The sequence below is a fragment of the Cydia amplana genome, chromosome 18 (genome assembly GCF_948474715.1).
Source record: "Cydia amplana chromosome 18, ilCydAmpl1.1, whole genome shotgun sequence".
Taxonomy (NCBI): Eukaryota; Metazoa; Arthropoda; class Insecta; order Lepidoptera; family Tortricidae; genus Cydia; species Cydia amplana.
In genome coordinates this window covers 8,902,745-8,917,890 of record NC_086086.1, presented here as the reverse complement: position 1 = coordinate 8,917,890, position 15,146 = coordinate 8,902,745, and the positions used below count along the sequence as shown (strand labels likewise).

Sequence of the window (15,146 nt, the reverse complement as noted above, 5' to 3'; positions counted from 1 at the left end):
ATATTGTATATATAAGTACTGTTTGTAAACGACTGTATGTTTCTAAAATATAATAAATAATTTATTTAATTCTTATTTCTATTTAAAGCGTGGAGTGTAAAAACAAACAATTGTTTTGTCTATGTAAATAAGGCTTCTGCCCATCTCTGCTAAGATGACCATGTCGTTTGACCGATCAACTAACGTTTAAACTTGTTGAATGCCTGTTATGTAAAGGAGTAGCGGAGCGAAGAAGATGGGACTGTGCTATTTAAGTAAATGGGCGTTTGTTTTTTTGTTGTCCCCTACACTTTTTTTTTCAAATTTGGGATTTTTTATGTCATTTCTACTCAGAATCACGAGCTCTTTCTATCCAAATAGGAGAAAAAAAGTGTCCCAAAATTTCCATACATTTTTCGATCTTTCCATTACGCGACCGCCATACAAAGTCTATGAAAAATGGTGACGGAATGGAAATAAAAACCTTAGGACACTTTTTTTCTCCTATTAGGATAGAAAGCGTTCGTGATTCTGAGTACAAATAACATAAAAAAATCCCAAATTTGAAAAAAAAGTGTAGGGGTCAACAAAAAAAAAACGCCCAAATACATTTTCTTTATTTCAGACTTTGCTATTCTATGCTTAAATCGTTTAATCACAGACCTTCTCAATTAGACTGTCCCGGTGTTATCATTGTAAACATGCCGGCATAATAATCGGTCTGATGACCAGCTGATGACTGACAGGTGGCAGTGCCTACGTATATACGAGTAAGTATTTTATGATGATGGCATCCAGCTACATTGTCTCTATTGAACACTAGAACTAAAAAAATAAAGCCCGGATGGAATAAATACGTAATTACCTACACTCTTTTCGACTTTACCTGAAAGTAATAAGGTAGGCACGTTTGTGAGCTGTACAGTGCACATATTATATTACCTTTTTCAGTTAAGAGCCGGTTACGGTGGATTTATTCCATGGCACATGTTTTTGCATTGTACGGTGTCGAATCAGTCATAGGCTCATGTATACAATTGTCGTTGTTAGGCGAGCTCAGCATTACAAGATAATTGTACGTTGAATATAGAGAAGTAATTATATTGAAAAACACTTTTTAAATGAGGTAATTTTTCGTGGCAATAGGAAAAGCAAATGAATCAAGACTTATTTTATCCATGATGCCGGCCTACAGTAACCCCTTTATGACTGTTTATAGGGTGAGAAGCTGTGATTTCAAAAGTTCATTTGGCAATCGATCAATAGGAAAAATATACTCATATATCTGAGCCCAGTGCTATCAAATGAATCTGCTATAGGTAGCCTAGGTATGCACCTACAAGTTCTAAGGTGTTGTATGTAGATCTCAAAAGCAAAGTATAGTAACACTCATGTCGTTGCCTATGTATATCGCAACGACGAGACGAGAAGAGCGTCCTCCGGAGTGCAAACCACCCTATTTTGTCTTGATAACATCTACGTGGTTGCTAAGTGCAAGCATATACTGGGTGCTTTTGACAGTGAGTCGTGAAATGTAAGGATTACCTGTACTGCCAAAATACTTATTTTGGTGTGCAGCTTTTTAAAAGTAGGTAAGATACCTTAATGTATATATTTCGCTACTACGGTTAGAAAATATATTGTACCTAAAAGCAGGTGTTTATATGTGACAAGCTATGTAAACTAATAATATTATAATATAATATATTCTAATATAGAAGCTGGCTGGTAGCGGCGATTCTTGTTTTTGAGGCTCATCGATATTGAGATACCAGAATTACCCGATATAGTGTGAGGTGTGAGTGTGACCACATGATTATTTATGTTGTACTTATCTATCCATCTCTGTTTGGCGAGAGTAAACGTGTTTGAAGGGCAGTTTAAAACGGCATCCTGTATATTTACCGAACATATTGATCTGCGCAACCTGTTGCATCGCGTGCTATGGCAACTTGACTTGTCCGTAGAATGATATGAATTTCTAAACAAAATATGTACGTTTTTTTTCCAAACATGCAGAATTATGACACAACAAACAAAAAACCTGCTTATTTATCTATACCACACGCTACACGCTTAAAGCTTTTTAACGTAGGTGTACCTACCTTAATAATTAACAATAATAGGTGCTTGAATACTGGATGGATATTGTAAAATGAAAATGGTAGGAATACTTAGTAACGTTACATTTAATTTGACTTAGGTTAGTCCATGTAAATATGTAAGTATTTATAAGTGCGTTTGCTCTCGTGTGTCTATTAAGCGCCAGGGCGCAGAAACAAATACAATTTCAATCTAAAACCAATATGTCCAATTTTCATTGACTTGTTGAATCATGGGCCAACGGCATAAACATGACATTTCGAAGAATAACTTTAAATCAAAAAGTCAATGGGAAATGATATCATTGTTAACGTTGATTCAGAGACAAGCAAATGCTGGGGGCATCCGGATATTCCGGATCGCACCGGTGTAGACTGCTGCGGGGCGGCGGCGGCGCGCGCCTCTCGCTCACGAGCCATCGCTGTGTTCATGGCTGCCAACTCTGACCGCGGCCTAGCCAAGGTGACAATCGCTATCGCTTCGACAACGAAACGCTTGGTGTTCCATTCACTCTTAGTGCGACAGTGACAGTTCCGTTTCGATCGCTACGGAGCTAATATCAAATGATATTTAGTACTCCGAAAAACTCATTACGAGCCGGGGTTAGAATAGAACCCGCGACCTACGGATTGCAAGTCACACGCTCTTACCACTAGGCCACCAGCGCTTAGGCCACTAGCGCGGAGAGGATTATAACAGAAGAGGACTATAATGGAAGAGTAGAGATGTGACTTATTTGAAATACTTGTATTTAAAATGCAAATACAAAATGCAAAATACCTATTTTGTATTTTGTATTTAAATACCTTTTGAAAAAAACTATTTTGTATTTTATTTGAAATAGTTTTTGGGACCTATTTTCTATTTTCAAAATACAAAATACTTTTATCACGACGACGTTTTTATCACACTAACGAGAGGCATTATACTAGCTGTAAAACATTATAAATCTAAATTAATGCTTTTTAAATTTGTCCGTTATAAACCATCATCCTTCCGGTTAATATGAGCAAACAACTAGAAATTTTCACTTTAGATAGAGGACTGATTGACACACTGTTTTCAAAGAATAAAGAGTCTTCAATTCGGATATTCTGAGTAATACTTTTTAATTCAGACTAGGTATTCACTATTCAGAGTACCTTTTATCGCAAAGTATTTGTATTTTTAAAAAGTATTTTGATAATACCTATTTCGTATTTTGTATTTTAAATACAAATTCAAAAACTATTTTGTATTTTGCATTTTAAATAGTATATCAAGGAAGTATTTGTATTTTGTATTTAAATACTTTTTATAAAGTATTTTTCACATCTCTGTGGAAGAGTAATATACAGTGGGAACCTATAATACGTGGATCTGTTATTTATAAAGAAATCATGATTGCAATTTGCAACGACTACCTTTTTGGCCTTTGCCGTGCATAAACGTTGCTTAACGACTTTTTAATCATAGAAAATGTGTCGTATGATACCCGGAATTGCTAATAATACTCTTTAGGGATGGGAACCCACAATTTTACGCTAGTCATAATCGACACTGAGGCAAGGTTGTGTAAACAAAAATTATACCACTAACATGTTTTTAAAAACTTGCAAAATATCCAAAAAATTGAAGATCACAAACCGGTGATTAGGTATGTCTACTCATGTAATTCATAAAACCCCATTATATATCTTACTAGTAGTACCTACAGTATTTCTATTTAGTGCGTAGCGTAGTCTTTTGCCACGTATGGCTTTGTCTCATCAATTATACGTTGTAAACTCGACACCAATTAATTTGTTTGCCACATTGTTCTAATAATACCACAACTACTATAAATAATAGATTAAATTGATTGATTATTTTTTTGTTAATTGTTATTGTTGCAAATGTTAATTATTTTTTTATACTTATTTAATTGTTCTCGACTTGAAAGACTTGACCAAGTATCTGGACTCTGGACATCAACCTCATTAAGTAACTGATTTGACAATGACATACCTCTTCAGTAATTAGATGGTCCCCATGCAGCTCGCCCAGGCTCGGCCTCTTGAGCGCCCTTTTCGAATTCCTATAGTTCTCCATTCTTGGCAGCGCTTCCCTCGTGAGCTGTGCCAATGACCGTTTCCGACGCCACCCGGCATCATGTAGCCATGTGTCCGGTTGGCTGGGCGCGACCACCGCCACGCCACGCTCGGCAGTCTCCGCCGAGGATCGGAGCGGCCGCGAGATGATGCTGGCTCCCATGTGGATACCATTTTTCTTTGATTCCGGCTCCACGGCCGATACTGTGAACCTAGGACTGGAAAAAATTTAATTTGTAATGTTGGGTTGGAATGATGGTTTTATCCGGCTGAGGGAAGAATAAAATAACTTTTAAAGTCAAAAAAATGTATGGTCAATTGAGAATATTCTTAACCAAACCTTTTTGTATTACTTACAGAAGAAGGGATGAGCGACCTTAAAACGAAAGCTAATAGAATACTACTACCTATACTAAATATAATACTAATACTTAGTCTATTACCTGTTATCTTCCATTTTGACTGTTTCAATAGTCATATGCCGGTGGACTACCGACAAGGCGTTATGTACGTTGTAAGGTCGCACAGTTTGAAGATCTCAGTAGCAGCTTTGTGCAACCACATAGTTTGTTGATCCCTTAACCTGCGAACAATAATTACAATTATTAATATACAGAAATAAAAATATTATGAAAAGTTAATTGCTTTAATTGCCTCTTCATTGTAGCGCGTAGCCAACGTGCCAATCGTTAACGCTCCGTAGCGTATCGTAGTCATCTCTCTCAATCTCCCTTCCACACTAATGCGACAGTGACAGTTGCGTTTCGATCGTTACGGAGCGTTAACGATAGCACGTTGGCTACGCAACCTGGTATATACAGTCCAAAACACGTTAACCTAGTATACCCGTACTGTTTTAGGGCGTCGTCACACAGGCGCGTATTCCGGGCGCGGCGTGAGCGGGGCGCGCCGCTTTTACATATAAAATGCTCACGCCCCGCTCACGCCGCGCCCGGAAAACGCGCCTGTGTGACGAAGCCTTTAAACTTACGTCCCCTTTTCCGACAGTACAGGTTAGGTATCAATTGTAAATAATGAATAGCAGCAATGTTGTCGATGCCGCAGGTCAAAACTACCGGCCCGATTCGAACTTTATGATACGTCAATTAATAGATCTAGAAACGATATGGTTTAGATATGTCAGTGTCAAATGTGACGTTTCTTCAAACAAAAACGTCACTTTTGACACTGACACATCTAATCCATATCGTTTCTAGATCTATTAATTGACTTATCTTAAAGTTCGTATCGGGCAGTACCTACGTCAGGAGCTTTTAGATTATAGGTATAATTATATCCGAATGTAAGTAGGCATCTACAGAATAGAGTCCAGCGGGCTGAGCACGGTTTCATTTTTATCGACTATCACTATGCCCGTCACTTTCGCACTTACATACTTGTTAGAACGTGACAGGCATGGATGGTGATAAACGATAAAAATGCTACCGTGCTAATAGGGCAGTATTCCTAACAATTGAAGTTTTTGCGCTACGTACAATTGATTTAGATTCGAAGCCCTAATTCAGTAGATCAAAAAAGTCAAACGTGAGCTTGTCAAGACACTGTGTATGATTACTTCGGGGAATTCCCGTATCACAATACAGTTTACGTAATTAAATTAAAATGCGTACGCACTCCGTTTAATAGATGCGTCACCTTAGTTTTTATTGATCGGTACTATTCGTTGTCTTATGGGATAAAACCCACCTTATCAAGGTCAAGATCTAATGGCTCCTCTACACGATGGCCCAGCGCCGGCCACTCCAAGGGACGAATTTATGCGTTAGAGGGAGCAAGTGATATTGCTATCTCATTCCACCGCATGGCTGCGTCCTTTGGAGTGGCCGGCGCTGGCCCATCGTGTAGAGGAGCCAAAAGTAGTCAAACAACATTTAAGAAGCCCCACTAGTCTGATATTGCGATGTCATAGTCTGGCGTTAAATTAAACACAAGTCGTCTCCTTCACGATTTTCGTAGACATCTCTTCTAAATACCTAAAACTGGTATGGATGTGTTCCTCGTGGTCTCTAGAATATGAATTGACCGGTTTTAGTTTATGGAGAGGGGGACGTGTCGATAAAAAGGGGGGGAATGTGGGCGGCCGACCAGCATTGATATTTGTTCACATCTTGAGTCCTATGGGACCGATCGGTTCGTTTCAGGTGTCGTTTGAAAGAGTATTAAACGTGCTATTATTGCTTCATAATAACTGTAGTCATAACTGTAGTCGTTTAGAAAATATTTTAAAATATATGATTTTTTACCGTGCATGGATGGCATAAGTACTGACAAAACATGCGTCTAACTCAATAAATTATAACTTTACCGCAATTAATGTTATTACAAAATATACGAGAAATTTCATTAGCTTTCTAAAAACATAAGGTTTATTGGTGTATTGTATTATATAACCATGTAATGATGAATTTTGTTCAGCATGGGTCACTACGCACCGTCACGTAAATGGCGGGCGACCGACCACAACTGTTCATTGTTTCTCGGGTTCTATTTTACTGATCAATTGGTGATGGATACCATTAGAAAGAATGTTAAATGTACAATAATTGGTTTCTAATAACCGTAGTCATAACTGTAGTCATTTACAAAATAATTGAAAATATATGATTTTTACCGTGCATGGACATAAGTACTGGTAAAACATGCTTCTAACTCAATAGATTATAACATTACCGCAATAAATATTTTCAAAATATACGGGAAATTTTATGAGCTATCCAAAAATATAAGTTTTATTGCTTTATAATGTTGTATAACTAAGTAATCATGAATTTTGTTCAGCATGGGTACTGTGCACCGTCACGTAAATGGAGCCCGGCCATCGTTGAGTTTTCATTATATTTCAGGTTCTATTTTTCTGATACATGGTGGATACCATTTGCAAGCATATTAAATTTTCTGTGAATACTCGATTGTTTGAAATCTGAGGCCCAAAATAACCATTTTAAAAATATTAAAGAAAATGTTTAATTTTTACCTTAGAGGTTTGCTTAGTGACTGAAATAATTTGAGAAAGAGATAATGTAGTAAATATAGCGTGAAATTTTTAGAGTAAAATCAGCAAACTATTTATTAACTTTCCAAAAATATTGTTTAGTTACCGTACAACTATAAACATATATGTAGGTATGCCAGGACCAATTTCGCCAAGCAAGCAAACACACGGCGCGGCGAGCGCCTGGTAGACCAGCAGCATTCTATTATTGTTTGACAGTACATTTTATAATGTAGGTATCCAAAATGATAAAATATCGATATAAATGATGGTTTGTTTGTTTTGTTTTTTTATCACAGGAAACTTAAGTATAGTTTGACTCTTTTGACAAAAGCCCAGTTCTAGGTTCATAACATCGTTAAGTTCGTAGCTTTCATGATTGCAAAACCACTGCATATGAAGTACTTAATATCTGTGTTGTTATTTGACTCACGCGTCTACACGTAAAACGTTTTCAACCCCACTCCGTAGTTAATAATTTAAAATCACCTTTTTAGTGAGATCTGAGGCTTGTGGCGTTAAAGAGATATTTGTCGCCGCACGCTCCAGGATGCAAAATAAGTGACTACTATTTGAGTAGCAGCGTATGTCCACATAATAACTATCCGTGAAGTCCGGTTTTAAGTATAGTAATAGTAAGATAAGGTCAATATTGAGTAAACTATCTATATTATATTTATTTACTATTTTATTTTACGGTCTAATTTGGCATTGTAGTTTTAGCTTGTAAGTATGACTCTATTGACAGTTATAAGATGTACTACGGTATTTAAATAACGCTCGTCTGTAACTACATGATCTTAGATCTATAATAGCGACTCATAACTTCTCTGTTCGACTGTAAGTCATACAAGAGAGTTAAGTAGCGATTGCGATATAAAAAGCTATAAGTAGAAGGCTTTATCACACGTTTAGAACCTTAAGTGCAAATTGCAGATTATTACTCATATAGATGTTAAGGTTGTTCAATTCACTTTGAGCTATAAGCTATAATACTAGCAGCTTAACATGCAATATAGCCAAAACAGCTACTGTAGATCTTAAATCTTTAGATGAACCTTTTAAACACTTTTATCTCACCAGAGCCTGTAAACTCTAAACAAAGACTATAGATGTAGCTATTCTAGAGCCAGGCTGTCTTTAGGTAAGAAAATAGGTGCTAAGTGTCGCCTAATTGTTTGTTGGGATTTATATGACGGTGCGCAGTGACCCATGCTGAACAAAATTCATTATTACTTGGTTATATAATATCTTACACCAATAAATCTTATGTTTTTGGAAAGCTAATGAAATGTCTCGTATATTTTGTAAATACATTAATTTCGATAAAGTTATAATTTATTAAGTTAGAACCATGTTTTAGCAGTACTTATGTGCATGCACGGTAAAAAATCATGTTTTCAATTATTTTGAAAATGACTAAAGTTATGACTACAGTTATTGAAAACCAATTATAGTACGTTTAATATTCTTTCAAATGGTATCTATCACGAACTGATCAATAAAATAAAACCCGAGAAATAATGAAAAGTTGACGCCGATCGCCTGGCATTTACGTGACGGCGCTTAGTGACCCATGCTGAACAAAATTCGTAATTACTTGGTTATATAATATCATACACCAATAAAACTTATATTTTTGGAAAGCTAATGAAATTTCAAGTACATTTTGTAAGAATATTATTGGAGTAAAGTTATAATTTATTGAGTTAGACGCATATTTTATCAGTACTTATGCCATCCATGCACGGTAAAAAAATCAAATATTTTAAAATATTTTGTAAATTACTAAAGTTATGACTACGGCTATTAGAAACCATTTATTGTACGTTTAATAACCTTTCAAATGGTACCTATCAGCAATTGATCAATAAAATAGAACCCGAGAAATAATGAAAAGTTTACGTCGGTCGCCCGCCATTTACGTAACGGTGCGTAGTGACCCATACTGAACAAAATTCGTTATTAATTGGTTATATAATATCATACGCCAATAAAACTTATGTTTTTGGTAAGCTAATGAAATGTCTCGTATATTTTGTAATAAAATAATTGCGGTATTGTTGTAATTTATTGAGTTAGGCGCATATTTAATCAGTACTTATGCCATCCATGCACGGTATAAAATCAAATATTTTAAAATATTTTGTAAACGACTACAGTTATGACTACGGTTATTATGAAACAATAATAGCACGTTTAATACTCTTTCAAACGACACCTCACACGAACCGATCGGTCCCATAGGACTCAAGATGTGAACAAATATCAATGATGGTCGGCCGCCATCTTTGCCCCCCTTTTTTTCGACCCGTCCCCCACTCCATAAACTAAAACCGGTCATTTCGTATTCTAGAGATCACGAGGAACACATCCATACCAGTTTTAGGTATTTAGAAGAGATGTCGACGACTTTTCTCGAAACAGGCCGATTTCCACCTGTCTATCACGGTCATGGTCATGGTTTTTAATACACGTGGTTCATTGATCGTGATGAATTAAAAACCGGCCAAGTGCGAGTCGGACTCGCGCCCGAAGGGTTCCGTACGCAAAAGACGGCAAAAAATCACGTTTGTTGTATGGGAGCCCCACTTAAATATTCATTTTATTTTGTTTTATAGTATTTTTTGTTATAACGGCAACAGAAATGACATCTGTGAAAATTTCAACTATCTAGCTATCACGGTTCATGAGTGACAGCCTGGTGACAGACAGACGGACCGCGGAGTCTTAGTAATAGGGTCCCGTTTTTACCCCTTGGGTACGGGAACCCTAATAACTGTCGTAAGGAATTAGGGTTTTTTATTTATATAGGTACCTCCTCTCATAGCTGTAACTTGTCTTCTCGGTAGGACACGTGGGACAAAACAAATGTAGCACGCGAATCACGTTACTTTTAATACGGCGCGTCAATCTAAGTTACTAGGAGGAAAATCAGCAGTAAAACCTACTTTCATTGAAACGGCAATTTGTCCTTGTAAACATTTAAATGTGAACTGCGACTAACAATTGACAACAAGACAAATAATATGTATCTCATACGTTTGGTGGCCGGCTTTAGAATAGCGCCAACCAACCCTCACATAGGATAAGGGTGTCGTACGAGGCGACTAAGTCCACAAACGAAGCAAGAAGGTATTTCGTTACAGGGGAGATGGTCGTGGATGCTAAGAGGTAGCATTGGTTTGCAATCCATCTAGGAGAAGGATACTCCAAAATAAAACCCGGAATGGAGTTTCCGTAAGGCGCGAGTAGGGTCCAATCTGAAATAAGCGGCAGATTCCTGCAGCCGACCTGTCTCCACACGTATTGGCTCGCCTTTCCTGTGGGATAAGACAGTGAAGCTGAGAGGGTAATGCAGGTGCTGGGCATCCCTGCGTTTCCTTAATTTCGTCCCAGGCGGTGTAATAGGATATTTCTCCAGTTTTACACCATAAGTCGTCTGCAATAGACGCTAAGGCCAATGATACGTTTGTTATTCGCCTAATTCGCCATGCTTGATGACAAGACTAACTTAATTACGTCACGTTATAAATTTATAAATATTATTTAACCAACTGTATAAAAGAAAAAAAAAATATCTATACTCCAGCTGAATTTCCATAGCCTGTTACGGCTGATGTTATGCATGGTGAGGTATCATTAGAATGATTAGAGTATACATTTGGATTTCCTGTATAATATGAGTAGTTAAGTACATATGCCCGCAATGTTCGCGAACTTTTTGTAACAAGATCGGCTACGTCATTCAGCCACTTGCGAGCACACCAGAGACAGCAACGGAGTTGAAGCAGTCGCCGTGGCCGAATCGGCCGTGGAGTCATTATTATTATTAGTTAGGTACATTACATATACGAGTATGTATGTGACCATGATACTTATACCAGCTTTTGTACCCACCACAATTATAAGCAAAATAAAGATAGTCTGTGCGGAAAGAGAAGAGTCGTGGAATGTATGGGACCCAATACATTCCACGACTATTATCTTTCCGAACAGACTCTATTTGTAAGTATTTATGTATGTATTGACACTTTATATTTTGTATATTTACACCCTGCTCTAGAACTACGCTTCATATTCATGAATATTACATTTATGTAACTACACGTGCCCATATATTAATTCCCTCAGATTGGCGCAAATAATCGCATTCCGCCTTTATACTTCAAACTACGTCATTTTAAATGAATAACTGAAGGTGACATCCGTTGTACGTGCAATTTTCCTAACGTGAACATTAAAATAATACTTAATTGCCACAACAATGGACGAAACGCTGCATAAAAGTGAAACATTTGTAATAAATATACGACTTCCTCGGGTAATTTCTACTACAAAGCGTTGATGGCTGCAATAACTGTAAATATCTATTTAATAGGAGTAAAACGTGACCTAAATTACATAGCTGCATTTAATGCCCGGTGGAGAAAATATACTTCCCAATGGACATGTATAGTAACCTTTATCCTCTACATGTTACTGTATAGTATAGAGCATATAATGTCTAATGGAATTTCAATGTTTCTGAAATGCCTGATGATTGCCCGAATACGACCCGAAGACAACGAAATCGTTGGCTTCAATAAATCAAAACTTTTTTCTAAGTTTTCTAAATATCGTACTAGGTACTTTAAAATTAAATTGTTGCATTTATTTTTATGTAGACTTTTGAAATTCCAAACATACCGTTCATGGCACCCTTAAGGGGCCCACTGATTACCAGTCCATCGGACGGTATCGGCCTGTCAGTTGTTCGGAGCTGTCAACTTTTTGTTCTAACTGACAGGCCGATATCGTCCGGCGGACTGTTAATCAGTGGGCCCCTTTACGCTATTCCTCTAATGCCGGGGCCACACTATCGCGATGGACGTTTTTCATACGGCCACACTGGGATTATCGCGATAATCAACGTCGTTTTCCGTTATTGTGGCCCGCATAAGAGCATCTAAAGCGTTTTTTCCCGCCGGAGTGTGAAAGCTCGAAGGCTCACGAGGCGGTTCTCGCCAGTTACCGGCGGTCAAGTCTCTGGCCGCAGATTCACATATAACAGACGCGCCATGTGACGCTAGTGGGACCAAGCTAACTCCGTATTTTATAATGACAAAGTGTGGAATTTTTTTAAGTGAAAATTTCTATGAAACTATGACGTCTATAATGACACTCACTCTATTCTGTCGAAATCGATGCAAAGTTAGCGTTTGGCCCGCAGGGGTCCTAGCCAAGATACTATGTATTATAGAGTGGCGTCTCTGTATTTCATACTATTTAATATGTGATCCGAACATCCGCGATATCGTAGAAGTACGAAGGTTATAGTAACTAATTCGTATGGCGATGAGATTTTTTGCTCTATATATATAGCCATAGCAAAGGTTCATGGTCTAGCAGCTAAGTAACTACTTGTATGTATAAATACATATATTATACAATATATACTTGTACGCCTTATTGAATAGCACTTGTGCAGCTTTTTTCTTAAGCTTGGCAAAAAGTGCACGTTTTTATGAACTGAGGGCCTACCGCGAACCACGTTCGACGTATTGCCTCTCTGTCGCTCTTGTAAATTCGCACGTAAGTGTGACAGGGAGGCAACACGTCGAACGTGGTTCGCGGTAGGCCCTCTGTAGTCCTACCTACGCTACGTTTATAACGGCGGGGAACTTCGCGTGACCGCTATGTGTTTGCGTGTGGGACCAATACAGCTTTAACCTCTAGCCGCCCAAAGACCTATAAAAAGGTTTCCTGTTCCATTCTAATTTGAACTTTGTGTTGACAAAATAAAATTTCATTTTGCTTGGCAAGGTTTGATGTATGGACGGCTAGAGGTTAAATATACAGCGCCGAGGATTCTGCATTTTGCAATTAACATCTTGATCTGCAACTTTCTACTTTCGGTCGTATAATATTATCGTTTGTATCTTTTAAGATAAAATACATGTGATGTGCAGCTATATAATATGAGACAAAGTTAAATGGGCTTGAAGGTACCTACTGTGCCTGCTCAACTAAGTGATAAACATCAGCATTAGGGAATGCAATCCCGATCCCGCGGGATCCCGATCTCGCGAGATCCCGTGTAATTTTTCGGGATCAATCCCGACGCATAATATGACGAGATCCCGTTCGGGATTGACGGGATTGGGCGGCAGTCGTCAGCGACGCTACACACGTCCACTCGGGGCATATAATTGCTTGACCACGCTGTTGCCAACCAGTGTTGAGTCGGAGAGTTTTGATTCTTATTACAGTTATACTTATTGTTTTGATTACCTTTGTTAATTTCCAAGGAAAACTGATGATGATTTAGTTAATAATATTAAAGAATAAAGGTTTTTGTTTTCTGTCTATTAATATGTTATTTTAATTAACGTCACCATCACAAACACGCCGTTATTATCGTTTTAATTCAATCGAATTTTAGCTTTTTTAATGTACTCGGGATCCCGAAAATTCCGGGATCCCGCGGGATTGATATTTCTAATCCCGCGGGATCTCGAATTTGCAATCCCGAGTCGGGATTGCATTCACTAATCAGCATAAAGACGATGACACATCAGCCACTTTTTGACATTGAAAACTTTACATTCTAGACAAGTACGTAGAGTCAAACCAAAGAAAGTCTGCAGCGCAATAATTTGACAGCGAATTAAAAAACTACATATGGCAATGTTTTTTAGCAGTCAGTAAACGTCATGCACTATGGTATGTGTTTGTCAAAATCGTTTCAATATTCGTTGTGTTTTGTGATGAACGGAATAAACATGGTGAAACCTTACAAAACCGGCGTGCGGGAGTTACTTTTCCGCATGACGAATAATTTTACACTTGTAAAAAGTCAGCACGAGGCGATTCAAGCTGAAAAACGACAATGTTTACAAAATTTGGAGTTGATGACGGGTAAGTGGAATGAAACATTTTAATACTTCACAATATGCACCTACTTAGATAATATAATATTGGTTTAGACTAAGGTTTCACAGCAAATTGAACACACCTAATAGGTATAGGCATACTTATGAACTTCCTCTAACATTTCGAGAAACTCATTGGTACTAGACTAGCCGGGTTTTGAGCTCGAACGCTTATGCTCACGGCATGGGTACCTACTAGTTAAAGCTAAAATTTATTTTTAATATATGTTTATTGTTTTAATGGTTTATTTCGTTTTTCCGAAAACTTTAGTTCGCAAATTGCGGGCAATTTCTCTGTCAATCTAATTACGCCTTAATGGGAGTAAAAGAGAAAAATGTCCGCATATTGAGTTGAGAACTTCGGTGTTCGCGGTAGGCCCTCTGTACCTATTTACCGCCGTCGCGGATATTACAAAAGCTTATTAATTTTGATGAAGCCAAATGTCACATTCTCCCAATATTATTTATCAATATTAGTATATGTCTACATATTAGTAGTGACATCTATTGTTGGAATGAAATTTATTTTACCATAAAAATTAAGCTGTGCATACAGCTTAATTTTTTCATAGACGGTAAATATGGTAGAAATTTCACAAGTATCAAGACTATTTAATCCATTTTCTGTGGTGTTGTCGCATACTGATTTTTAAAAACTACTTTTAATCTAGCGCTGCAGACTTTCTTTGGTCTTACTCTAGCAGCAACATTCTTAACTGATCATCGGTGGACCTTATGCTGCTTTGGAAAATGTTTACAAATTGCGGGTCAATAGTGTGGACAAAGGGTGGCTATATACTATATAGGATCAGTTCGACTCTACCACAAAATAAGTAATAGTACTCTACTAGGTCTATGGTAGTTGTTGACGGTTTTTTTTTCACGGAAAAATGTTTATAACTGTTATAATACTTACCTAACTATTCAAATGGATAAAAAACTTACCTACCTAAGCATTTCTCCTGTTTACAGTGTTTAACTTTAAAGTTTAAAGTCGTGGTAGGTACTTAGAACTTGTTGTGTAACTAACTAAAGTCTATCTTTTTATTCCGTAGACTGAAATGACAT

At 37.4% G+C, this 15,146-nt stretch overlaps 2 protein-coding genes across 2 annotated transcripts in view; both read right to left on the bottom strand.

Moving 5' to 3' along the window:
• The window catches only part of LOC134656467 (large ribosomal subunit protein uL23m), a 315,632-nt gene that overhangs the window by 156,006 nt on the left and 144,480 nt on the right, over window positions 1-15,146 (bottom strand). The window lies entirely within an intron of this gene.
• LOC134656471 (bumetanide-sensitive sodium-(potassium)-chloride cotransporter-like) overlaps window positions 1-15,146 on the bottom strand; it is a 57,957-nt gene that overhangs the window by 24,618 nt on the left and 18,193 nt on the right. Inside the window, exons 2-3 of the mRNA XM_063512009.1 lie at window positions 4,595-4,734; window positions 4,069-4,369 (exon numbers count right to left, since the gene is read on the bottom strand). Of these exons, the coding sequence (XP_063368079.1) occupies window positions 4,069-4,369; window positions 4,595-4,629 (336 nt within the window). The 5' untranslated portion in view covers window positions 4,630-4,734. The remainder of the gene's footprint in view (window positions 1-4,068; window positions 4,370-4,594; window positions 4,735-15,146) is intronic.